This window comes from Monomorium pharaonis, chromosome 6, assembly GCF_013373865.1.
Source record: "Monomorium pharaonis isolate MP-MQ-018 chromosome 6, ASM1337386v2, whole genome shotgun sequence".
NCBI lineage: Eukaryota > Metazoa > Arthropoda > Insecta > Hymenoptera > Formicidae > Monomorium > Monomorium pharaonis.
Genome location: NC_050472.1, coordinates 608,095 through 636,086, shown reverse-complemented (window position 1 = coordinate 636,086; position 27,992 = coordinate 608,095). Strand labels below are relative to the sequence as shown.

Below are 27,992 nucleotides of genomic sequence, written 5' to 3'. Positions count from 1 at the left end.
CTTATTACATGTATTATCATTATCAATCTAAAGAAAAAAATTTTAAAGTTTGACCATTTAAGTATATTGATTGATCGAATCGTTCCTATGAATCAGTCCAATGAACGGATATTTATAAAATTAATTGGAACTTGAACTTAACTTTTTATGTATATCTACATTTTATTAAACCATTTTAATGGACTCAAAAATTCTGAAAAGACTTGAAAGTTCAATAAAATAAAAACTAAATGTCTGAATCGTTGATTGTTATAAAAGTTTATGTTTAATATTTAATTATTTGTTACTTTGTGGTAGAAAAAAACTGTTATTTTGAATTCGCTTGGACAATATTAAATGACTTTAGAATTCAGTTAACAGATTACATGTTATATAATTTTAGTAATTATTTTACTTATAATATTTGAAAAATGACAAAAAAGACAGTTATTGAAAAAAACTTGTAAAAAAATTAAAAATTAAAAAAACTGAAAACAGACATTAAGGGAAATAAATATATTGTACTGTTTTATTATTATTTATCCATATATATTATTAAATAGATTATTATTTAAGTTAAGTTTGACATTTCAACAAATTTGGTTAATTTAAGGGAGTCTCTCTGTTCAGGTCCGGCACAACAAGTGGCACAGAGGTTCAAGTAAAGGAAAATATTCAAATGACCATTTTATTGCTTTCCTTTTTTTCCTGTATATGGTTTAAAGTTAATAATGGTGAATATAAGAACAAATTCGGCTATAAAGTATATCTTTATTACTACAATAATTATTTTAAAAATTGAGAATAAACATTTTTTACTATTGTACCACTCTTAGATAACTAAATACAACAATTTGAAATTCATGTTAGATCACTAGTACACATTTATCATACTTACGTGCTGCATTACTTTGATTATTGTAAATTTTTATATTTTATCAGTTATATTACTCAAACGAGCAAGTGCATCGTTTCAAAAATTTAACAGTACTTTTCTGGACCGTTAAGATGTATTGTTGTAAAGTTTTACTAACATCTGTTTATTACTTTTATGTTTAATACAACAATAAAAACTGAAAAATCCTGAAAATTATCGATTCCCATAAGAACCCATGTTAATAAAATATTTAATATTTAAATAACTAGCTAGTTCAGCTTTCTAAAATTTTAACAGTTAATTTATGTCACTAATTTGAACTTCTTTACAAAGTTTCATAAAAATCTGTTCATTTTGATTTAGTGGAACCCCCTTAAATAAATTTGAGCAAGCTTTTGATAAATGTCATTATTAGAAGAAAAATTTATTATAAATGATTTAAAATTGACTATAAAAGTCGATTTATAATTACCATACAACCTCGGTTAAAAATTGACTTTTAGTCGCCATAAAGTAGATTTCTAAGTTGACTTACTGGCAGATTGTAGTAGACTATAGTCAAGACATTTTTATCGATGTAAGTCGACATTTAATTTGACTTTGAAGTCAACCTTAGACCTTTTCTGTTGATTGATAATCGACTCGTGCTGTGTGGAAAGTTACATATTTATAATAGTTATAAAATCTACAGCGTATATTGCTTAGATTACATTAACATATATTACAATAAACATTTGATTTGATGTTTATATAAATAGCTTCAGAGCTTGAGAAAATGACATTAAAGTCAATTTCTTGCTTACAACTTAAACACTATCACGGTGATATTGCGAGTGTCAAAACTAGGTACAGTATTACACACACACACACACACACACACACATACACGCGCGCGCGCGCGCGCGTGTGTGTCATACATATATATATATACGTATAACCTTTTTTCTAGATCAAAACAGTAATTAAAACCATGGATGACAAAAAAGAATGTAAATCGTGGAACGATATTAACTCCGGTGAAGATATTGTTATTTCTGGTATTGCTGGAAGATTTCCAGATTCAGACAATATGAATCAGTTACGAGAAAATCTGTTTAATAAAGTTGACCTTGTTAAAGGAAACCATGAACGTTGGAAAAAAGGTGATAATTTTATTATTTACAATTTATTATAGTTTTACATTACCCCTGTAGAAACTTAGTGCAATCTTTGATTGATTACACAAAAAAGTTGTATCCGGCATATTATTAGAAATTAGATCATGATATCTTATGTTTTGGGGGTCGCTGAATCCGAATCCAAAGCCCATTTTGGCCTATTAGGTCAAGATTCTTCAGTAACCTAAAAAAATAACCGCTAAAATGACACTTTTTGGACTAAATTATAATCTTGACTGAAACTATTAAGGAGAAAGAATATTCTTATATTTTTGGATTGCTAAATTTAATTCTTACGGTACCTCATATAGTTTGACATTCAACAGAAATTGACCATCATATTTACAAAATGTAAACCAAGACAGTAGGCTCTTAAACGTACATTATCACAGAAAAAAATTAATCTGATTTTCTAATCTTTTTATACTGTCTTGATTTAAGCCTTGAGTAGATCTCTTATTCCCTTCCCCTGAATTATGTGGATTTGAGAATCTACTCTTGGTTTATATTTTATAAACATGATGACTGATTTTTATTAAATGTCAAAAAGGTAAATCTAATGTAAGAATTAAATGCAGCAACCAAAAATATAAGAATAATTTTTATCCCTAACAGTTTTAGTCGTCAAGATTTTTAGTGCGACAAGTGTCATTTTAATAGTTATATTTTTTAAGGTTACTGAAGAACTTTTACCTGATGGGCCAAAACGGGTTTCGAATTTAGATTCAGCAAAAATATAAAGATATTATGGTCTAATCCGCTGGGCATACTTTTTTGTGTGTGCCTGTAATTGGAGAGTTATAGTATTTTTATATAGTAATTAAATGGCAAAGTTCTTTCCAATCAAGACGTAACAATTTTTTATAATGTTTTAGAATTTTAGTTAAATAAAATAGTTTTAAACATTTAATTGTTGTAATTGACTATGTAGTATTGATGCAGACAACCTTCCTTTAATTCTATTAGTGATACAATAAACCGTTTCGTTTGTAATATCAACATACAGCATGACTACGCCCACACAGCACACTTTAGGATATCCCAAATTATCCCAGACAGACGAAGGCGATTCCACGGATATCTCAATGAGTAGTTCCCGGGATATCCTACAAAAATATCTTAAAATATCGTAAAATATCTTAAGATATCATATAATATCTTATTAATATATTTCGATATCCCAAAAAATATCTTAAAATATTATAAGATATTGTAAGATATTCATTAATATCTTACGATATCCTATTACATCCAAATAATATCCCATCATATCTTTTTTATCTCTACAATTAATGGAGCATAAATCAAGTGTAAAGGGAAAGTTAATTATAATGTAACAAAAGAGTGACAGAAGTGTAAATTAAATCTTTAAGAAACGTAGATTAAAACGTCAGAACATAAAGAAAATACACTTATGGAAACAATGTGGCATATTAATAATATGCCACATATACTAAAAAATTATATAAAATGACATTAAAAAAATTTTTTTATTTTATACAAACAGAGCAAAAACAGATTTTTTAATAAGTTAGTCTACATACTATTTTGCGCGCATATATAAAAATAGTAAACAAAGTAAAAAAAATGGTAAAACTTCATATTTATTTATAAAAATATAAGTTAACTATACATGTTTTATCCTTCTGACAACATCTATTGTAATCTAATGTAAAGTGTGCTGTGTGGGTAAGATGACGAACCTTGTACTCTACCTGCTACGCCAATTTGACTCATCGATATGGGTACTTCCCACCAAACACCAAGTTACATGTAACGTACCTGTTAGTTGTAATTTCCCACTCAACAATGTAATTGTAATATAACACGTGTGTTATATTATAATTATATTATTGAGTGGGAAATTACAACTAACAAGCACGTTACATGTAACTTTGTGTTTGCTGGGTTGTTATTGTCTACATATACGTATATGTTATAAACTGACGCAACTATATTATTTTTTATAAAAGCAATTAAATTTTGCAAAACATATTAAAAATAAATAGCATTAATTTATTTACTTATTAATTTCATTGTTAATTTATCTTTTTCCATAACCTTAATAATTTGATGGAAATTGCGATCTATTTAGCACTAATCTTTGAAGCGTTCAAATGATTAATTAGATGGTTAACTATATATAGTAGATAATAATTCTAAGAAAAATTGAATAGTATACATTTATTATTCTGTTTTTGTTCAGCACATGATAAATTTCGATTTTGTGCATTTTTTGTGCGCAGTAATTGTAGACAAACCGTTATTTTTGAAAACATTATCTTTATAATAATTTTTTTTATTATCAAATAAATCTGTCATTCAGGATGTTATAATGTCTGATTTCTGAGTAAACTACGACGCATCGTTCCGTAATAACATTGATACGAACGTGTTATGTTACGATTATATAATTTTTGTTGAATAACTGTAACGCCAAAACGATGTATAAGCTATATCACTTGCGTATAACAAATATCACGTAACAGGATATATCCATGTCATATAGCACCTACATATCACAAGAATAACAATGTTAAATTACATGTAACTTCCATGTTATATTGCCGCTATAAAATGTGTTCACTGGGTACATTATCGACCTCAATCAAGTTTGACTAGTAGTTTAGTATTCCCTTAAGGGAATACTAAACTGCTCTGTTTTATCATTAATTTTCGGACACCGAAATCTTTTTATTGATTGCATGGAATTGAAAATCCTTCTCCAAAATTAAAGTACAAATAATAACGCGGTGCACTGCGATCGATTTCATACGAAAAACGAAAGAAAGTTAGAAAATTATAGTTTTGTTATCGACTTCTGTAGTCGACTCGTGAAAACATTGGCTGCGTATAAAAGTTTTAGACTTTGTACGTATAAAATAAGCATGGAGCGCACTTGGCATTTCAGCAAAGAACAATACTGTGCTTTAAGAATAAGCCTAGGAACCTTTTAGAAAAAAAGTTTTCGGTGTTTAAGAGGATCCTATCTGTTTTTATCGTCAGAATTGTACAATTTGTTCCAATGTACAACTTTTTATTGTGTTTACAGAATTAAAAATTCTCCACAATTAATTCTGGAAAAGGATTTCTAAATCTATAAAAGAAATACATACAAAATTTTGTTAATAATGTGCCCAAATGACTCTACATTATCGACCTCGATCAAGTTTGACGAGCAGTTTAGTATCCCCTTAAGGCTGCGTTCCGATATTCACTGCCAGTACTGAAAATCTATAGTTTACGCACGAAGTAAGACTAAGGAGACGTATCTTCTATAGTGTAGAGCGAAAAAGTTGATTATGAAAAATGTTCCGTATGTGACCAGGTTTGCCAAATGGAAAAACCTGGACCATTTCGTCGCCATCTTGAAATTTGTATATGTACATGGTATTACGTTTAGTTGAGTTAGTAATAAGTAAGTGTGTGTATGTGATGTTTCATATGCACACACTTACTCATTACTACCTCAACTAAATGTAATACTTGTGTACATATACAAACTTCAAGATGGCGACAAAATGGTCCAAATTATTCCATTCCCACATACGGAACATTTTTTGTGACCATTTTCAATCTATGTAGATAAGTCTCCTTATTCTTACTTCATGAGTTTACGTCACATACACTGTAGAATTTCAGTGCTGGCAGTGAATATCGGAATGCAGCCTAAGCATACGGACGGCGCGGACCGCCAATTAGCGATGCAAGTGTCAACTCGTACAGCCATCTGCAGCGCGAAAAGCAACCATAGAAATCCCCACTTGGCCGAGCGACAACGATAATAATAACAACGACAACTATGACGTTTCTTGATCAAATTTATTCTTTAGCGAAAAATTTTAATCGTGATATCTCCGCTCGTAAATTACATAGCAGAAAAATAAAAACACTTTTATTACACAGGGTGTCTCTGAACATGTTGGTTAACGCTCGTAAAAAGATAGAAGGGATTGAGATGAACATAAAAGTCCAATATTGTCTTTGGTTAGGTCCACTAATAATCGAGATATTAGCGTATGGGATTTGTATAAATCGGATGTGAACTATCCATTAACCCTCGGAGAACACACCTATTTTTTTGATCACGGAGAACACTGTGGGTCAATCTGACCCTACGCACACTTTGATCGTCCACCATTTTAAATTGACGAGTTTGATCAACTTAAAAAAATTTCCAGATGTACTTGGAACATTGTTAAATCAATTGATATAAATAAAAAGTGCTGTTGAAATTATTTACATATTTTTAAAAATTCACAAAGAAATTATTTTTTTGAAAAAAACATAATTTACAAAAAAAATTGTATTTTTTTATTTTTTTAATATTTCTGGCTAAAAATTTATGTGTGTATTTTTAAAATGTAGTAGAATCAAGAAAAAAATTGTGCTTTAGTGTACCTTAAAAAAAAGTATTTATTTTGTTAGGTAATAAAAGTGGTTTTTAAGGTAAAAAAATCAAACATTTTTGTAAAAAAATTTTAGAAAAATTTATTTCTTATTACATATATGTGAATACTTTATTATTTAAATGACTTGTGGTAAAAGTTAACTTATTTATTGTCGGCGACGGCTTCACTATAATCTGAATACGACGTGTTAGTGTTTGACTGTACTGACACATTATTCATCTCAAAAGAAACTGTTGCCATCGAAATATTCTTGCTCGACACGTACTAAGGCATTTTGAATACGTGGCCGCAAACTATATGCCATCGTGCTCACTATTGAAAAATCGACGCTTAGTACACAACAGGGTCAGAATGACCCTGCACCGACTTCGAATAATGCCCAACACCTATTAGGTGCTGCGCTGTACAAAAGGAGCATATTAACATATACCCACACAGCACATGATATCATTCGTATATACTGAATTGACACTGAATATACTGTAGATATCCAAGATATACTAATAATAACCATATAATATATCTTGTAGTATATTATTTTTCCAATATTCTCAGAATATAAGACATTCATCAATAATATTGAGTCTATTTAGCGGATATTCTCAGGATATACTAAAATTATCAGTAATCCTAGACAACACGCATGTCTAAAAGACGTCTTTATGACGTCTTAAAATCTTATTTTATACGTCTCTCTTAAGACGTCTAAAATACATCTTTTTTAAAACATCTTATTTGAGACGCCATTTAGATGTCTTTAAAATTTTTAATAAAATTTACGACGTCTTAGAAAGACGTCTTTAAGACGTCGAATGACGCGCATAACCAAATCTGCCGTGTGATACGATCAAGTCGATCGACGTGCTTATCCCATTCCCGTATCAATTTTTTGAACTCTCGCACGTACATGTGTTGAGACGTTTTGTCCCGGTTTTCTGTGTAACGCAGTCGAGTGTGGATGCATTAATCTAACACAATTTTTTAACTCTCGCACGTGTATCACGTGTGTGGACGGGCTGTACTGGAAATAAAATCTCCCAGCTAACCTTAGATATTCCTAAAATATTCGTGGAAAAATACACGTGGGATACTGTTTATTAAGTTTGCAGCAAGATTCGACCTCTTTCCGTAAGTAAATTTATTCATATTTTCATTTATGTATATCCTATATATACCTATAAAACATATATAATGCATCCTACCACGCACATACACACACGTACACATATACATTGAGTATTATTATTGTTGATATGAATTATTTACGGGAAGAAGTAAACTTAGAATAAGATGCTTCTAACATCAATACTATTAAATTTCCCGTCAATTTAAAAGATAAAATTTTTTTGGTTAGGTGCTGGGTGCCAGTTGCCTGCTCGATGACATTGTGTGGTCAATGCCGACTCGCGCCTTTGTTTCCAATCCAGGACGCTTCGCACCTGTATGATTGTGACGTGAAAATCCTGTTTAAGCTCCATGGTGTGCTCCCGGATACATTGACCGGACACCGCAATAGATTCTCAAAGCAATTCCACGAATCAAAGAGTTTTTACAATACAGTTAAACATATGCGGTATTCTAAACATTTGATAACAATTCCGTCATTACCCGAGGTAAAGTCTCCAATTAATGACTAATCTACAAGATAATTATGTTATATTTCTCGTATATTATTTTAGAAGCCACCTAACTTTTTAATATAAACTGAGTTAATGTTACACCGATAGTGGTACTTCCGCCGAAGGCATCTATTGATTCGATAGTGGTACTTCCGCCGAAGGCATCTATTGATTCCGAGACTGCCATAGATAATCTTATCGATACATCTGATACAGAATCATTAACAGGCGATCAGTTGGATTCTGTAAATACACGAAATGACTATATCACCTGATGCTCTTACACAAAGGTATAAGATTTAACTATTTTATATGTTGTATGTTACCTTCTGTTTTATTATTCTTAATTGAGAAATAACTAAAATAATTTCTGTATATTTTTTTACAAATACATGTTCTTTCAGAGACAGCTTTATTGATCGCTCAATTGTATCAAGAAAATGTTCTTCAAAGACGTAAATAATTTGTTAATGGATCATCAACAAATCATCAACAAATAGTTGCAGATAATGCAATATGAAACGCAACAGATGATCAAATCTCAGCCCCGATAAAGATATGGTTGGTCCATGCAAAAGAACGCGCCGGAAAAGAAAAAAGTTATATTTGAAGATATGATTTAGTGATTTTTCAAGTCAAGTTTCACGTTTTTTTTTTGTTAATTATTTGACAATTAATATTTGACGAGCTTCACATTTACTACGTTCGGGTTTGATTTAATTTTGTTATTCAGTTGATGTGGTCGAGTTTTTCCATTATCGTTTCGGAAGGGAAGATATGTTATACATGAGTTTTGTTTTCTATTTTTATTTTAAAATTATCTGTTATACGATGTTTGTAATCTATGCAATATAGGGTGCGTTCGGGGAGACGCTATTAGCATTACCAGCATCAGTCTATCTTCATTACATGAAAAGTAGAACAAGGATAGACTGATGCTGATAGCGCTAATAGCGTCTCCTTGAACACACCTATAATGTGATAGTATATGCATAATACATATATAATATATATAATTTCATAAAAATGTGATACTAAATATATATAATTTCATAAAATGTGATACTAAATATATATAATTTCATAAAATGTGATACTAAATATATATATATATATCATAAGAATATGTAACTTCATGTAAAAATAAACAAGTGTTGAATTCCTATATATATGTATATTCCAACTATATCCTACATATATTTATATATAATTTATTAGTAATATACGCTTTAGATATATATTCTACAAACATATTCATAATATACTAAAAGATATTTCGAGTAGCTACTGATAATGTGCTCAAGATATTCTGTTGATATACTTACGATATAACAAAAAATGTTCTGAGTATATACTGAGTAGGCTTCTAGGCGAGACATAGGAATATCATTAGTATATTCTTAGAATATCATAGTACGTATTTCGAATATTAATGGGATATACACAATCTACGTTTGTGATATACTGCGAACATGCTAAGGATCTACCTGTGCTGTATGGGTAGTTACCCACACAGCACACTTTATCCTAGGGATGTTCCTGAGATGTCATTTTGGGATATCGCAATATCGTTGGATATCCGTGGACCGTCTGCGATATCCGAGGGATATCCAAGGGATGCACAAATGTCCACCGATTTGATATCTTGTAGATATCTCAAACGATATCCAGAGGATGTCCAAGGGATTTCCTGAGATATCGTAATATACCCTAGTGAAAAAATTTGTCAGAATTAAAAAAAAATTTTTCAGGATTTCTGATAAATGTTTCGATTTTTTATAATTGAAACGTTTCTCGGAAAAACTTTAAAAATAAAAAATTTTGATTAAATTAAAAAATTTTTTAATATTTTTAAGTATTTTTGAGAGTTTCTAAGAATTGAAAAAAATTTGAACAAAAAATAAAAAATTCTAATTATTTTTACGGCAATTTTGTAAGAGAAAGAAGACTATAATATAACATGTTTCAGCCAAGCCGTCGTACCTGTTAAAGCATGTTTAATAGTTTAATATCTCCCCAGACAGCACATGTAGATTATGAGAACGATAATAGGATATTGCAAAAGTATATTGCAATATTCGTATAATATTAGAGATACGTCTGTGATATGGCGAGTATATACTCATAACGTACTATGTCCGCGTTGCCTTATCCCATAGAATTTCGCTGGCAGTTTATGAGAATATACCGAATATATCTTAAGAATGTTATACGTATGTCTAAAGTATATCTTCAGTATATTCACAATATGTCTACAGTATGTTCACATTATATGGGCTCATGCATAATGAGAGGAATAAGGAACAAGGAATTAAACATACAGAATTAGCAAGAAGAAATAAGAAGAGGAATTAATCATTTCGCACATCAGGAAGCTATCGCAAAAAATGAAGCGTAATATCTGTTGAATACGCTGGGGTGCTTTGGGAAATTATGCTCAGATAATTGTATAACCTAAATAATATATGTATATATACAATATATATATATTATTATAGTTTACGTTACTATCCCAAATAGCACTGGATGTTCCAAGGACGTCCATTTTAAGTCCAATTCAGGTCCGCATGTCCATGGATATAAATAGACATTCATAGGATGTCCATTATTGGAATTAAAACGGATGTTCTATTCAGAACGTCCTATGCTGGATATCTGATCTTTATGTCCGCATTTGGATCTTACTTTTATATAATTTATCTTTATTATTTTTATTATATAATTTAAAAGAAATATTGTAAATTATATATATATATATATATATATATATATATATATATATATATATCGAAAAAGTATACTTTAAATTAAAATTTTAAAAGAGAACGAGGATATAACATCTTTATGAAACTATTTTTTACTAGATATCCCGGATATGTCAAGTCGTATGGGAACAGTTACCAATATAAAAAAATTTGATATGAATTTTTTCGAATTATCTTTGGATCAAACTCACACACTTTCGCCTGAAGCGAGACTATTAATGGAACATTCTTACGAAGCAATTATCGATGCGGGATTCAATCCGAAGCAATTACGAGGAAAAAATACTGCTGTAATTATAGGAACATATTTTGTTGAATCGCAAAAAGATTTTCTGTATAAAAAAAAACAGGTAAAAAAGAAATTTATAATTAATAACATAAATATACTAAAACAAAAATAATTAAACTTATTATTATGTGCGTGTTAGTATTTTGAAATGCATTATTTCATAATTAGTTAGGTGGCCTAAATGTTATTGGATGTAGCAAAAGTGCTACAGCGAACATGATTTCATACTACTTGGATTTAAAGGGACCATCGCATACAACCGATACAGCATGTAGTTCTAGCCTTTCTGCCGTGGCACTTGGTTACAATTATATAATGTCAGGAGTATGCGAAGACGCGATAATTGGGACTGCAAATTTATGTTTTAGTCCAATTATTAATTTACTATTCACAAATCTTGGTATTTTTAAAAAATATGTTACTATTATGAATTGTGTATAAAGATTACTTTACGCATAAGAATTAAAAGAAGTACTTCTCCATTTATTAAAAAAATATAATTTTATAAATTAAATAACTTTAATAAGTATATAAAAAATATAATAAGATTTTTAACAAAATTGGATAAAATTTTTAATAAACAAAACAAGTAGTAGTATATAATACTTTTGACAAATAAATTTATTCAATATAAAGTGAAACACGCCTTTTTAATATATTTCTCATTTTACAGGTGTTTTGTCACCTAATGGTTACTGCAAACCTTTTGATTCCGCTGCTAACGGTTTTGTGCGTGCTGAAACGGTGGCAGTGATATATTTACAAAAAGCCAAAAATGCAAAAAGGATTTATGCTGTATGTCCACATATTAAATTAAACAGTGATGGATACAAACCGGAAGGAATTACGTACCCATCGCAATTAGGACAAACTAATCTACTAACGGAATTTTACAATGAGTGCGGAATACCGACATCTTGCTTGGATTATATTGAAGCACATGGTACCGGAACCAAAGTCGGCGATCCTCAGGAAGTCAATGCAATTCAGAACGTTTTATGTAAAAATAGAACAACTCCATTAATGATCGGTTCCGTAAAATCTAATCTTGGTCATACTGAGTCAGCAAGTGGCATCACTCAGATTGCTAAGGTAAAACAAAATGGTTCACATCTTTATATACTATTTTTTAAATAATATTTATTTTATGCATTTATATATTATTTTTATATATTTATATATATTATTTTTATATTATTATTTATATGTTATATATATGTTACATTTGTAAAACAACAATGTTTTATATTTCCCTCCCCCATTCTCTCTCTCTCTCTCTCTCTCTCTCTCTCTCTCTCTTTCTCTCTCTCTCTTTTTCTACAGGTTCCATAACCTTAATCTTTCTTTCCTCTTTAGTAAATTGTTAATTATGTTCGTTATGTATATCCAAAAATCTTCTGCTTCTGCTTATAACATGATTGGTAGAATTCTATAGGTAACAAACTTGTACCAAAAAGAATTATATATATAAATGTTTACTGAGTTAATTAAATAAAATGAAACAGTGCTTTTATTTCTCTTTTTTCATCTCTACTTAACTTTAATAAGTTAATTCAAATTTTTAATTTAAAACTATTATTAATTTTAAAGGTAATAATAGCATTCGAAAGCGGTTTTGTTCCGCCAAATATTAATTATACAACACCACGGAATGATATAGATGCCTTAATGAATGGAACTGTTTGTGTCGTCGAAAAACCGCTGCCACTTAAAAACGGTTACATAGGTATCAGTTCTTTCGGTTTTGGAGGAGCTAACGTTCATGCATTATTAAAGTGGAATTACAAACAGAAAATTAACAATGGTTTACCGAATGATGACTTGCCAAGGCTTGTGATATTATCTGGACGTTCTGAAAAATCTGTGAAGTTGTTTTTAAAAGACGTTAGTATTTCAAATAATTAAATTTTACCCTTTGCATTATAATTTTTGTTTCAAAAAATATTTTACTTTAGGTCGTTAATTATCCAATAGATGAAGAATACGTCCGTTTATTACAAGACATCCATGCAGACAATATAGAAGGTCATTTATGGAGAGGATTTATTATACTTAATAATCAACAACAAGAATCAATACAGGAAATTCAAAATTTTAAAAACATAAAAAGACCTGTTTGGTTTATATTTTCTGCCTTAGGCACACAATGGCCAGGAATGGGTACTTAATACTTTATACGTTATATGTATATAACTAATAGAATAATAAATACAATTTTTAATTAAAATTAGGACAAAACTTGTTAAAATTTCAAGTTTTTGCAAATACAATAAGAATGTGCGATAATATTTTACAACCATATGGTATAAATATCACGAATATTTTGACAAAGACAGATGAAATATTGTGTGAAAACGCTTTATATGCCTTTCTTGGTATTGTCGCTATTCAGGTAAAATATTATGAATAAATAATATTAATTATATTATAATTATTGTTAAAACAAAAATATAAATTTTCTGTAATGTTTTAATTTACTTGAACTATATATCATCTTATTATTTAAAATGTGTTAAATTATATTTTATTTTCAGAGGTATACATATATACTTATAAAGTACATATATATATTTATATTTATTTATAAATGTATTTACAATATAACATATGTATATATACATATGTGATTAATAAATATGTATTTTAAATTACATTTTACTGATTTATGATTAATTAATATTTATAAATATGGTGTCTGATTGTAATATAATTTGTACATATTTGTAGATTGGCTTAGTAGACCTTTTGACATCCTTAGAAATTATTCCGGATTACATGATTAGTCATTCTGCTGGTGAACTCGGTTGCGCCTACGCGGATAAATGTCTTACTATTGAACAAACTATTTTGTCAGCATACTTCATTGGTTTGGCATGTGTTGAAGAAAAAATAATTTGTAGTTCTATGGCACATGTCAGTTTTGATTATGGAAGTCTAAGAAATATGTGTCCAACGGATATTAAAATAATATGTCGCAATAGCGAGAACAGCATTGTTGTGTGTGGACCTACGGAGTCTGTACAAAAATTCATGAAAGAATTACAGGTAAGACAAAATAGCTTTTGTATTGAGTTAGCAAATGAAAAATTTAACTTAATAATTTTAATAATATTAATTTTTTAAACTAAAACTACAATTTACTTTATCTTTACACGTGTTAAATTTTGTATTTTTATATCAGCTTAATAATATTCATGTAAAAGAGATCTACTGCAACGTACCGTATCATTGTTCATATCTCGCATCTATTAAAACTCAACTTCTGTTAAATTTAAACAATGTAATACCACGGCCAAAAAAACGGAGTTTAAAATGGATAAGTTCTTCAATACCTTGTACGGAATGGTTTACTTCAGCGGCAAGCTTATCATCAGCGGATTATCATACACATAGTATATTAAACCCTGTTCTTTTTGAACAAACCACGCAACTAATTCCAAGTAATGCTGTGACTATCGAAATCGCACCAGATAACATTTTGCAAAAAGTTTTGAAAGAATCCTTGGGTACAAAAGCAAACATTGTATTGAATAGACGCACTGAACAAAATATTGAAGTATTTTTAAGAGGAATTGGACGGCTTTACAATTATGGTTTACAGCCGCAGATCGCCAGTTTGTACCCACCAGTGGAATTTCCAGTTAGCCGAGGAACTCCTATGATCTCTCCATCGATCAGGTAATATATTACAGTAATATATATACTTTTATAGTATATGAGCAAGTCTTTTTATGTAATTTTAGATGGAATCATTCTGAAAATTGGTTTATACCGGACTGTAAAACACATGAGTATGTGGAAAGAGAAAGATACATCGAAATTGCCCTTAAAGATGTAGATTACGATTATTTGGTCGGACACGTGATCAATGGGAAAAATTTGCTGCCCGCAACAAGTTATCTTGTACTTGTTTGGCAAACTATTGGCATAATGAAAGGATTAATGTTCTCAACAGTACCGATAATATTTCGAGATGTAAAATTTATTCGTGCTACACATTTGATAAAAAATAATACTGTGACATTAAGGATTGCGATACAGAAAGGTATTTGTGGAATAAGTAATTTTAAAGTAACCGTGGAAAATAAAAATATATATCAAACACAAAAATTTTCTAGATGGGAAGTTTGAAATAACCGAAGGTGATAGCGTTGTGGTAACAGGCACAGCATACGACATATTGAATCCAGAACAAGAAATGACTTCGACAGATTTATTATCAGAAAATTATGATGAAGAAGAGCAACTGACGACCCGAGATATCTATAAGGAGTTGAAACTCCGCGGTTATCAGTATAGTGGTTGGTTTCGTGGAATAAAAAGTGCATCCGTTTCAGGCAATAAAGGACATATCGTATGGAAAAACTGGGTAACATTTATTGATGCCATGTTACAAATGCGTCTCATCGGATACGATACTAGAGATTTGTATGTTCCTACCGGTATTCAAAAACTGGTGATTAATCCTGAACTTCATATTTCAATGCTACAGAATAATTCAGATTACGTGAAAGGTACGTCAGACATGCATACATGTAGGTATTAATTGTAACAGACAATAAGTTGCACAAAATCTATGTGGTATTATATAAAGGTACATTTTAGATACTATATTACCAGTACAAATATACAGAGAGATAGACACAATAAGAGCTGGTGGAATAGAAGTACAAGGCCTTAAAGCTACTCAGATTTTTCGCCGAAACTTAAATCAAGTTGCTGTTATTGAGCAGTACACATTTATAGCTCACCAAGATCGCGCTAAAATTTCTTTAAAACAAGCGATTCGGATATCAGCACAACTCGTGCTAGAAGATCATCAAATCACTAAAGTAAAAGCCATTGAGCTGGTAAAAGACGACGACAGTGTTACATTAGAATACCTTTCATCTTCATTGTTAATTGAAGCTTTTGAGGATATACCATTGATACAAACGAATGTCACTTTATTAACATCACCGAATCGTTTCAGTTCAGAAGCCCTATCACAAAATATTTTAATCACTGACATAAACAAACCAATTGTAAACGATAAAGTCTTAATAGTTGCCGGATTCAATCTTCTGTCTAAACAGCCAACTTCTTTAGAACAAGTTTTGCCGTTTCTCAAAGAAGGTGGCTATTTGTTGACACGTGAAAAATGCGACATATGTGACTATAGCAAGTATCAGCAACAGTACGAATTAAACGTTATTCTTGAAAAGTGCACCGATAAAGAAATGATTGTTCTTATGAAGAAGAAAGTTTATGTAAAAAAACGCATTGTTGTTCATATAAATAATAATAATTTTAACTGGTTAGATGATTTAAAGCCGTTTATAAGCGACAAAAGCAAACTTGAGGAGGATAGTAGAATCATAGTTGTTGGAGAGGGAGACTCTGAATGTGGTCTGTTGGGTTTTATTAACTGCTTGAGAAAAGAACCAGGAGGAGAACTTGTTAGGGGTGTGCTTATTCAAGACAAGGAGGCTCCTAAATTTTCTCTTCAAAACCCCTTTTATTTACAACAATTGAAAAAAGATATGACAATTAATGTATTGCGATCTGATAGAATCTGGGGATCGTACAGACATTTAGCATTATCACGACAGGAACCCGAACCTGTTTCTACCGCTCACGTTAGTCAAACGGTATGTGTGGTGATGCAAAAAAAAATATTTTTAAAGTATATCGATAATTTATTGATATGCATAATAATAATATGTACTTTCACGCATTTTAATTTTTGCTTATAATTTTTATTTACAATTCATTTATTGAAATTATTGTTTTATATATTACATTATATATTGTATTATAATTGACTTTTGTAGATTCGTAATGATTTGAGTACATTTTATTGGATGGAAAATAATAGATCTATTGAATCTCCTCTTGAAGATTTGGTATATGTGGTTTACTCATCCCTGAATTTTAGAGATGTCATGTTTGCAACTGGTAAATTAATACTTAATACGGCTATTTCACGGGGACGGTTATTTGAATATATTCCTCTTGGAATGGAATACGTTGGATTCGATGCTACTGGACAACGAGTAATGGGAGTTCATGATACTGAGTAAATAATGTTTTAAAAACTAGTTACATTTTTTAATATGAAAAAATTAAAACCAGCTTGATATAATTTTTTTAGTTGTATAGCAAACGTTGTTGTAAAGAATAAAGACTTCTGTTGGAAAATACCGGACGCATGGACATTTGAAGAGGCTGCGACGGTCCCATGCGTTTACAGTACAGTTTACTTTGCCTTATACATTTTGGAAAAATGAGAAAAGGCGATAAAATACTTATACACTCTGGTAGTGGTGGCATTGGACAGGCAGCTATTCATCTCGCTCTCAAAGAAGGATGCGAAGTGTTTACTACTGTAGGCACGAGCGACAAACGAAATTTTATTAAAAAAATGTTTTCTACAATTTTGGATGAACATATTGGAAATTCTCGAGATACCAGTTTTGAACAAATGATCATGCGGCAAACAAATGGTCGTGGCGTTGACATCGTGTTAAATTCACTGGCGGAAGAAAAGCTAACTGCCTCCGTTCGTTGTTTAGCACAAAACGGCCGTTTTTTGGAGATCGGAAAGTTTGATTTTATTTCTAACAATCCTCTTTATATTTCTGCGTTTCAGAAAGGTATTAGCTTTCATGGAATTTTATTAGATAATTTATTTATTGGTGATCACAATTATAAATCAATATTACGCAAAATGATAAGTGATGATCTTAAGAACAGTACTATTAAACCTATTCAAGTAAAAGTTTTTCCGAAAACAGATATTGAAGAAGCTTTTAGATACATGGCAAGTGGAAAACACATGGGAAAGGTACATTTGTAATTATCTGTAAAATATACATTTATTTTTCCGTTATAGTGTTGTACAGAAATATTTCATACGTAATTTACGCTTATTTTTAATATATGTATATGTTTATAGATTATAATAAATATTCGGGACAGAAATAAACCTTTAAATGAGCCTATTATGGCATATCGTCGTTATTATTGTCTCAGGAATAAAAGTTATATTATATTGGGTGGTTTGGGTGGATTTGGTTTAGAGTTAACAGATTGGCTAATATTTCGTGGTGCCAGAAACATAGTATTGGTTTCACGAACTGGAGTAAAAAACGGTTATCAACGCATGAAGATTCGACTATGGGAATCGTATGGTGTAAATGTGTTAATTATCAAGCATATCAATGTCGCTGATTCCGAAGATTGTGAATACCTCTTGCGAACTGCGGAAAACAAAGCACCAGTGGACGCGATATTCAACCTCGGTGTGGTGTTGAAGGATAACGTTTTAAAGAATCAAACCGTGGAGACATTTGCAGAGTCCTTTCAGTCGAAAGCTCGTGCAACACAAATTTTGGATAAACTTTCCAGAAAGCTTTGCTCTAAACTGAGACATTTCGTAGTGTTCTCTTCCGTTTCCTGTGGTAGAGGCAATGCTGGACAAACAAATTATGGCATGGCTAACTCTGTTATGGAAAGAGTGTGTGAAAAGAGAGCGGAGGAAGGATTACCCGGATTGGCAATTCAATGGGGCGCTGTAGGTGACGTGGGTCTCGTCGCTGATATGCAGGAGAATGAGAAGGAATTGATTATTGGTGGTACCTTACAACAAAAAATATCATGTTGCCTCAATGAACTTGATAAGTTTTTACTTCAAAGCCAGCCTATTGTTAGCAGTATGGTAGTGGCAGAAAAGAAAACAGGATCTATCGGACATGGAACTCCGACGGAAGTTATTGTCGATATCTTAGGTAAGTTCATATTTACTTTTTGCTTTTACATACTTACTATATCTTTTATTCAGTTTTATTTTACGTAATTAATTACTGGTAGTACATTACAGTTCAAGTCAAAATAACTTTTTATTTATATTACAGATATAAAAGACATGAACGTTGTAAGTCAAAATACGTCTCTGGCTGAACTTGGAATGGACTCCATGATGGCTGTTGAAATCAAACAAACTTTGGAACGAGAATTTGACATTTTTCTTACTACACAAGAGCTATCTAATCTCACCTTTGCGAAACTTAACGAAATGTCCAATATAAACGTCAGTAATAATAATATACAATATGAGAATAATCTTAATGCTGGAGAGGCCTATATCATGAAATTGCCAATTGGTATTGTGGAAGACGAAGATTTTGTTTCAAAGTTATGTTTCGATCTCTCGACTAAAGTCGAAATAGTACGACTGAAGTTTTTCTTATACCGGGAATGGACGGGTGTGGAACGGTATTTAAATATTTATCAGCAGATATTAAATTTTTAGCAACGTCTTTACAGTATAACACAATAAATAATAACATTGATGCTACGGACGTCATATTGGAGACAACTAATCGTATAATTAATGTACGCAATCGCACTATATATAGTAATTTTATATTATATTTATATAGAATTCTTATTATTTTATTTTGTAAGGCATAAATTCAGAAATATTTTGATATTTACATTAATATTTTCATAGCATGTATTACCAAAATTAAAAGACGGAAAGAACTTTGTAATGGTAGGATACTCCTTCGGGTCTATTATTGCAATAGAGTTAACAAGAAGATTGGAAGCCTTGAATTTTAAAGGACGTTTGGTTCTTATCGACGGCGCTCCCGAACAAATAAAAATGATGTATAAACATTTTACATCAAATTTTAACGAAACGCATCTTCAGATTGCTGTTTTAATCAATATTATGAAAATTTACTCACAAGAAATTAATAAAAAGGTATAATCGTGCTTTCAATTTTACAAGTTAAAATTTATTGTACATTTGTGATATATTTTGTATTTTTTGTGGAAATTATTATCAATATTTTCTATTTTATAATTTTGTAATTTATGGATTTTTATTTTGTAATGTAAATTTTTATATTTAAAAAAATGTGTAATATAGATTGTAATGGAATTAGAGAAATGTAATACCTGGGAAGAGCGATACGATATTTTCGCAAGATCGTTTTTAGTTATGAATAGATCACTGTCTCCAGCAAATTTAAAAACGCTGTGTACTACAGTTTACAAATATTCATCCGCTATTCGGCACTACGATCCTTCTACTTTGCCACCAATTAAATCTCCTATAATCTTGCTAAAACCTACACAGCCGTTGCATATATCAATAACAGATGAAGATTATGGTTTGCATAAGGTATTTTTAAAAGTTGCACATATAATAATTTATTTCTTGTTGCAATAAGCCATCAAAATTTTTAGAATTAATAAAAAATATAATTATTTAAGGTTACTCAAAATATGATTCAAGTACATTACGTCGACGGTAATCATGTGACAATATTGAGAAATAAAAAAGTATCAGCTGCAATAAACGGGGAACCACCTTTTATCATTTGAGGTTATAATTTATGCAACATTATTAAAAGAGAAAAATCAGCGATTAATCGTTAAAAAATTAAAAACATTATATACACACACAATTTTTTAGTATACTAACTTGAATTAAAAGAAAAGGTGTAAATGGGCTAAATTAAAAAAAATTATAATTATTTGTAACGTATAATAAATACTATATATGTATACTACAATATAAGGTATTTTTTTATACCCTTTTTATTTGTTCCTTAAATTAATAAAATTAATAAAAATGTCAATAAATAGTGTGTATTGTTGTGCGCGCATTTTAATAATACATTATATAACCTGGGAAATAATACATTATATATATAGGAAAGTTACTTCTAAAAATAATTTATTACCGTTACCGTTATCTAAAAAGTAACGATTCACTACTCTTTCCTTTATTCTTTAATATTAACCCTTTGCATACATACTCTTTTGTTACCACCCATAACTAAAAATTCAGCGCCTTTGTACCTTTCAAATACCGCAATAAATGAAAAAAAGCTCAAAAAACTGTAAAAACTGCAAAAACTCATTTTTTTTAATCGCGAAGTATAATAATTTTTTAAGTATAAAATTACTTAAATTTTAATACCAAAGTTTGTAAATACTTTCTATAAACTTTAAGTTAATCCATTTTTTCAAAATTTTAGCATAAATATTAGAAACAATACAGTTGTTTGAAAATTGTCGCACTCTCGGTATACCCTGTCGAGTGATAACCAACTACTCGAGTGCGCACGATACCCAGAGTAGTCTGACCGTGGACTACTTCGTGGATGCGGAGGCAAGATCATGGAGGAGCTTAACAACGATTCCATATGGTAATTTGAAGATGGAAAAAACGCCTTTTTGATTAATATAATGTAAGTCACGATCAAACGCAATAAGGAAAAGGAAAATGGTGAAATCGAGGAAAAAAAAGATTGATTTTATTACTCGAGCGAGTGTGCTCTCGCAGTTGATTTTAGATGAACACTAGAAAACGTTGATGACGATAGGTAATAAAATAATTAATAAATATTGATAGGAATTTTCACGTTTGGAACGAAGTCTGGATGACGCGATTGGATTTGTCGTCGGATTGCTCGGGATGGCAGGCGATCGACGCGACTCCTCAGAACGGAGCGAGGGCGTGTATCGTTGCAGACCGGCATCGGTGGCCGCCGTGAAGAAGGGTGAAGTCCTGCGTCCCTACGACAACGCGTTCCTTTTCGCCGAGGTAGTCTACTGGCGTTACAACGGGCCTACGCAGCCGTTGAAGTGGTCCGCAAGGACATGTACGGGTACGTATGGCGAATTTGTTTGTATTGTCTCATAGCAAATTAAAAATTAGAACCGATGGCGTTGAATAATGAGACGATGATGATTCTGCAGTATCGGCCAGCTGATCAGCACGAAAGCGGTTTGGCAGATGGACAAGAGAGGACATCACGCACACTTACAAGTATCCAAAAAGTAAGAGATTTAAAAAATATAGCGCAGTTAAATAAATTGTTAAGGGTTTACATCGCACGATGGCTCAGGTGTTGTAACAGGTTCATATTTTGTAACTTGGATAATTGTTGTGTCTTATACGTAAAAGTATTTTAATGTTAATATATAGTACAAATAGTCCGCACAAAAAAATTTTGTTTTAAATTCAGTCATATATTTATAGTAACGAGTCAAAGTTTACCGAGTTTTTGCCGTTACAAAAGTTTCTAACGTTTCCCCTCTTTAATTTTCAAGCACTTGTATATATGTAACAGAAAGAAGAATTATAACTTTATCGATTATTTTATTTAAATTTTCACAGCTTTGCAATCAATGTATTGGTTTGTTTAATTCTAAAATGCTAATGTAATATAATGTGACATCTGCTTGACTATTAATGCCAAATGTAAAATGTAATAATAACCATTTTAATGTTATTAGAGTCCGATGAAGAACGTGTTGCTATGCTAAAGGCGCTGCGCCAGAGCGAGTCTTTATTTAGCCGTTATTATCTCAACGAGGAGTTCAACGACGTTCATGTTCACTTTCGAACTGCGCGATGACATCATAATCGGGCAACCATTCAGGTACTTGCTTTTTGATTGGGTTACTTTACTATATTTCTGCAAGTGCTCTTTAAATAATGTAGTATTACTTAACCAAAATTTACGGCAAGATAATATGTGTTAATAGTAACATTAGTATTAATCTAATATAAAAATTATATAAAAGTATTTAAATTTATATTAATTTTTTCATACTTAGTTTAGTCGTGTCTATCTACTTTTGATACATTTGCCTTTTATTGTATTTGCGATATTCGCTCGCAATTTTTTTTTTCCAACAGCGTCGTACTATTAATAGAAAATCGACATTCGACGATGGAATACTGTTGTGTCTGTAATTCTGAGAGTGGAGACTGTGCTGTACACCGGTCGTGTAGGCAATCCAGTGAAGAGGTTGAACATCGACAGACTGGTCCGGCCAGGGGTGTTCGAAGAATTCGCATGGATGTGTCCTGGGAAGAGTACGATCAGAGATTATTAGACCAATGCGCCTTCACTTCCTTTCCTGCCTTGCCACCGTGAAGGACACGAACTTCGAGTACTTTGCGCAGGACGACTTCCGTGTTAGGAAACCTGACATTAAGATCACGGTAATTATTATCGAAATGCGCGTAACCAACATTTGTAAGCGATAAGTGCAAAACTCTCTAAGAAGAGAAAATAAGATATTTAATGAGATTGTTTGATATATAGTTGCATAATGACGCAGTCCGTCGGTCAGACTCTTCACGCTTCGGCCAAATTCCGCAATCCGTTGCCGACTTCTTTGACGAAGGGTAGGTTCCTGATCGAGGGGCCTGGTCTAGACGAGCAGTTGAAGATAAAGCTATCGGAATCTGTCGAGATGGATGCAGACGCGGAGTGTAGCTTCTCCATGATACCAAAGTTAGGAGGATGCGCCAAGATAGCGGCAAAGTTTATTCGAAGAATTAGAGGACGTTGATGGAAATTCGGACAGTTTTATAGTCAAATGGGCGAAAACCAATAATTCTGAGACGGGATCTAGTTGTGTATCCAATTAGCTTTCTATCTTCATCGGCAGTGTTATGTGATATGATTATGTTGTTTCGGATTAATGTACGGGTCTGAATACTTTGCAATTTTTCTTTCATAGAACGCGCGAGGTTCTGTGCAATTTGTATTTTTATTAAATGTTATGTAACTGAATTCTTTTTATAAAAGAAAAGCCCTTACATTCTATGTAAAAATGTTTTACTTGCCTTATCACTATCCCTTAATGAAAACCATTAAAAGGTCTACGCATTTTGTTATTATCATTTTATCACGAGATTAATTAGCATATGAAAACGTAGTGAAATAGAAAAAAATATTTTTATTCACATTTTAGTATATACAACGTTCTAACTAATAAATATATTCAGAAAAAAATACAAATCGTTACGTTTTAAATATTATTGTACATTGTTGACAAAGTACCAAAGATCGATTATTTATTTAAAATGCAAGCTTCGAATAGCCTGCGCCTTATGGTTTGCACTCCTGATGATAAGGCTCCAGAGTTCGGAAGTCTCTCCAAGTCGGAGGAAGCGCGCTGTGCAAGTACAAACCGCAAGCGTTTGCACGGTTCGCTGAACAAATTGATTAAACTGTGAAACCACGTCTGGAAAAAAGAGAAAATAACGTGATAACGATCACGCGTATCGCGTATCTCTAGGAATTCTTAGGTAACGGATGACAGAATCGATCCAAACCGGTTTTATACGGTACAGTATTACTTTGTGGTGTACAAGTATACAATTATTAATGAACTGTCGATACCATGAACGATCGCACTGCCAGCTCGGGTAATGTAGGCGAGTAGAAGTGCAGCATCGCGGCATGTGCGTTTTCCGTTACTTTGCGGAAAACTTTGTGCCTGGACTCCGTCCATAGGTCCATCGTTTCGCCGTAACCCTTGACCACCACCCATTCTATCATCAGTCCTTTAAACGCTATTATCGCTTTCAGGACGTGTCCTAGAGTAATATGTAGCACTGCGTTTGACGCAAACGGACGGGACACCGACACCGTCATGTCGGGAAATAGTCGGTCAAACGTCGATATCATAGTATCGACTTGCCTTCACATATTAAAACTGATTAAAATTCATGCTTCGAAACAAGCGCTTCTTTTATCGCTTATTGCTAATTATGCCTTGTAAGAAATAATCGAAATCACTTACTGCTGAGGTACATTATGATAGCTAGTGGGAAATCTTCCTCTCTTCGTTCTACTTGCACTCGTGTAAGATCTCTTTAGTGAGTTTTGGCTAAGCAATATCTGAGCAACGTTACTATATTCGTGAATTTTGTCCGTCCATTTGTAGCTATTGACAAGCGTGCTATAAAGCGCCTGTCTTTCCTGCGTAGTCTCCTGACTGAGGTAAGTTGTGCTGGCTAAATTAAATGGACCAGGTGGAGGATTTAAACTACTTATCGCCTGTTCTACATCCCTAAAGTGTTTTAAAGTGGCATAAATTAATTTGTATAGTCCTTCATAATTCTTCATAAAATATAAGACCTGGTTTCAAATGTTACCTCAAGTTAACATTTACAGTAGTCAACAGTTCCTGTAACTCAAGCAAGTACTTGGATTCTTTACTCTCCTCTCCATGTTCTACTCGTAAACCATTTCCTAGGGACTCAAACACTTGCCCAACATTAGAACGGAGCACTTTGATAGCAGTCAGCGCTGTCTGTAGCTGCTCCATTCTCACACCTGCTGAAATTACAGCTATTTTTCTACCATACAGTATATTCTTCATAATGCAACAAATTTGTACATGCAGTGAAATATTTTAAAGTTTTCTACTTGATGCAAAGTCAGGACTAGCATGTAACGAGTGAGAATGATAATTTCTATTTATTTTAATTCATTTGTTACTACTCATTCTATTGTGTTCTTGTTGAATTAATAATAATACATTTCTATATTATTTTGTAATTTACTTTACATGTCATAAAAATATTTATTAAGAAGCAGATTTGTTTCTTTTGTTTCAGATACGAAAATATCTAGTCTGAATTCCCACTTGAGTAGTGATCTATTTCCGTTTTATAAATTAAAGTATCTAAAAGTGTGTGCTCTTCGAGAATGAGATAAAAAAAATATATATATTTTATATTATTACTTATATAGTCTCAATAGACGATGGATAATTTTTAATATCTTATTTTATATTAATTATTAAGAAAGTCTCTTTTTAATTGAATTTCTTACACTTCTTTCACCTTTTCTCTTTTTTTTCTGCAACATGAAAAAAACAGAGGAAAGATGGGCACAAGAAGTTCAATTTAAAAAAAATAGGGAAATATTTACTTTCTAATGTATTGTCTATGTGCGATACGGCGTTTTATAACCTATAAGACAAGAATAAATCACGTTTAACGTACCTATGTCTACTTTCAGCGCAGTCGATTATAAAATCACCGAGCGATTAAATTCTGAGGACAAGTAGTAGTTTCAGCCTCAATTTAATTTCCAATTAGCGTACTTTTTTAATATAAAACTTAGAACGCACAGTTGACATTTTATTCCGTTACGCTTGGTCCCTGTTGGTCCCTCCATTTCCCTTGACCGTCCGTTCGCGTACTCCCTAATTAATCCAACATATCGTCAGATGGCAGTTCAGTTGTCATTCATAATACCAGCTCGCCACCACGTGACCCACGTTCAGCGCCGTGTCCCCGCGTGAATTGTCGTCATCTGATGGTGCGGGTTTTTTTTTCATTGTGCAATACTAGAGGTTCGCGCGTTATTACATGAGGAAGATTCAGAACAAAGGCAACTGCAGAGCCACGTTGAAACCGAACAGTTGCATCTGTGCGCGTGTGTTAGCTGGGATCGAGTGACGGATCAACCGACTGATTCGTTTGCATCTCTCATTGACCACAACGTGCAATCACAACCTCTACAAGCTGATGGTAGATCGAGGTGGGCCGGTAAACAGGCCGCGAAGCGATGAACAACGCAACGAAAATGGACCTGGATCGCTCGACCGTGGATTTACCTGAGACTGACAACACTGAGGATGAGTCCGACGAATTGTTTTCAGGTAAGGCTCGCTGTCGATCCCCGAATCATGGATGACATTCCTTTTTCTGTCTTTCTTTATACGCACGAATTTTTAGATGACGAACAAAAGAAGGAGTTTAAGTATAGAGCCAACGTCTCCCAGGACACGTCGGTTTTAAGTCGGTCCGAGACACCTTTAACAGTATTCGATAGTTCCAATATAATGTAAGACACATTTTTATTTTGTTACCTTAAAGTTTCATACAATAGATTAATGTTTAATAGTAATTACAATACAGGAATAAATCTGTTGTGGATAAGTAAAATCATTTATATTTATTGCCAGTCATTAATACTTCTGATAAACAAATTGTTTCTTGAATAATTGGCTATTTTGAAATTATTATTGTTAAATCCCATATGACGTAAGACAAACTTTTATACTGTTACTATAAAGTTTTATTGTGATGGAGATATAGATGTCTAATACAGTAATGATAATATAAGAACAAATCTATTGCAAATAAGTAAAATCATATAGATCTAATATAATGTAAGACATTTTATTTTGTTATTTTATGACAAGTTTTATTTGTTATTTTATAACAAATGTTTAATATAATGTTTAATATAATGAATATAAATAAGAACAAATTTGTGCAAATAGGTGAAGTTAATGAATTCTAATATCTGCCAAAATGCTTCTGACAAACAAGTTGTTTCTTGAATATGGTTACTTTGAAATTATTTGATAGATTCAATGTAATGTAGAATAAGTTTTATTTTGTTATTTTAAAATTTTATTATGACAGAGATCTGTCTTTACATACAGTAATGTAAGAATAAAATAAATTATATTGTGCCTGTCAATATTTTTTTGATAAATGAACATTATTTCTGAATTATTGATTACTTGAAATTGTCTAAAACGACAGAGAACCAATGACTGATGCCATAGTGCCTTCTACACCTGGCTTCTGTTGCCATTTTTAAATAAAATAAATGAACAGTGGAAGTAGCGACTTGAAACACCGCAAGCTGAATCTCCCACAAATCCAGTGACTAGTTCAACAGAAAGATTAACACATCTTTTTAATAACTTGTACATTTATGTATTGCTGTCCACTGTCGAGTATTATAAAAAAAATTGTCCGCTATCATTAATATTCTGATGGAAGAAGACACCTAAGTTTCAAACAGCGCACACCTGAACTTTCAATTGCTTTTTAAAAGCGTGACAAAATTATTCCCTGTTATTGCCCCTAGAGTGACGAGGAGATGTTCCAAGCGTCGTATATTTAGAACTTCTATATCTATAGATCCACTGGCCTGTGACTAACCAATTGAAGATATCACTTAAAATGTTGCAAAGGTGTCATCTTGTTTGTCTTCTAATTGCTAATTCCATAGTGCGAGAGACGTTATAAATGTCGCAGTATGTAATAAATCTCTTGAAC

The 27,992-nt window shown here is 31.8% G+C and overlaps 2 protein-coding genes, 2 long non-coding RNA genes and 1 pseudogene across 5 annotated transcripts; 3 read left to right on the top strand and 2 right to left on the bottom strand.

The window, feature by feature from the left end:
* Positions 1–811: 811 nt before the first annotated feature.
* LOC118646046 lies at positions 812–1,832 on the bottom strand. The gene is made up of 3 exons (XR_004963679.1): positions 1,795–1,832; positions 1,329–1,503; positions 812–1,062 (listed from the first exon to the last, which is right to left on the bottom strand). It is a non-coding gene; the product is annotated as an uncharacterized LOC118646046 (long non-coding RNA).
* Positions 1,618–20,501, top strand: LOC105833282 (fatty acid synthase-like). The gene is given in 22 exon segments (XM_036288312.1): positions 1,618–1,702; positions 1,806–1,998; positions 10,909–11,159; positions 11,267–11,498; positions 11,772–12,190; positions 12,689–12,982; positions 13,054–13,258; positions 13,330–13,490; positions 13,826–14,143; positions 14,280–14,776; positions 14,842–15,143; positions 15,217–15,612; positions 15,704–16,728; positions 16,912–17,156; positions 17,232–17,350; positions 17,353–17,924; positions 18,036–18,867; positions 18,994–19,296; positions 19,299–19,474; positions 19,593–19,847; positions 20,016–20,270; positions 20,363–20,501. Coding segments are annotated over 21 exon segments (7,140 nt in total). The 5' UTR covers positions 1,618–1,702; positions 1,806–1,826; the 3' UTR covers positions 20,474–20,501.
* On the top strand, positions 7,167–8,643 carry LOC118646045. Of its 2 annotated transcripts, XR_004963678.1 has the most exons (4): positions 7,167–7,553; positions 7,780–8,038; positions 8,105–8,334; positions 8,449–8,643. It is a non-coding gene; the product is annotated as an uncharacterized LOC118646045 (long non-coding RNA). The 2 variants fall into 2 exon arrangements; XR_004963677.1 differs by having other exon boundaries at positions 7,167–8,038.
* A 222-nt stretch (positions 20,502–20,723) lies between the features above and the next one.
* Positions 20,724–23,572, top strand: LOC118646111 (annotated as a pseudogene).
* Positions 23,573–23,887: 315 nt separating this feature from the next.
* On the bottom strand, positions 23,888–26,100 carry LOC118646178 (mediator of RNA polymerase II transcription subunit 27-like). The gene is given in 6 exon segments (XM_036288536.1): positions 23,888–24,093; positions 24,095–24,142; positions 24,301–24,601; positions 24,704–24,973; positions 25,059–25,242; positions 25,914–26,100. Coding segments are annotated over 5 exon segments (879 nt in total). The 5' UTR covers positions 25,232–25,242; positions 25,914–26,100; the 3' UTR covers positions 23,888–24,006.
* Between the last annotated feature and the right edge of the window lie 1,892 nt (positions 26,101–27,992).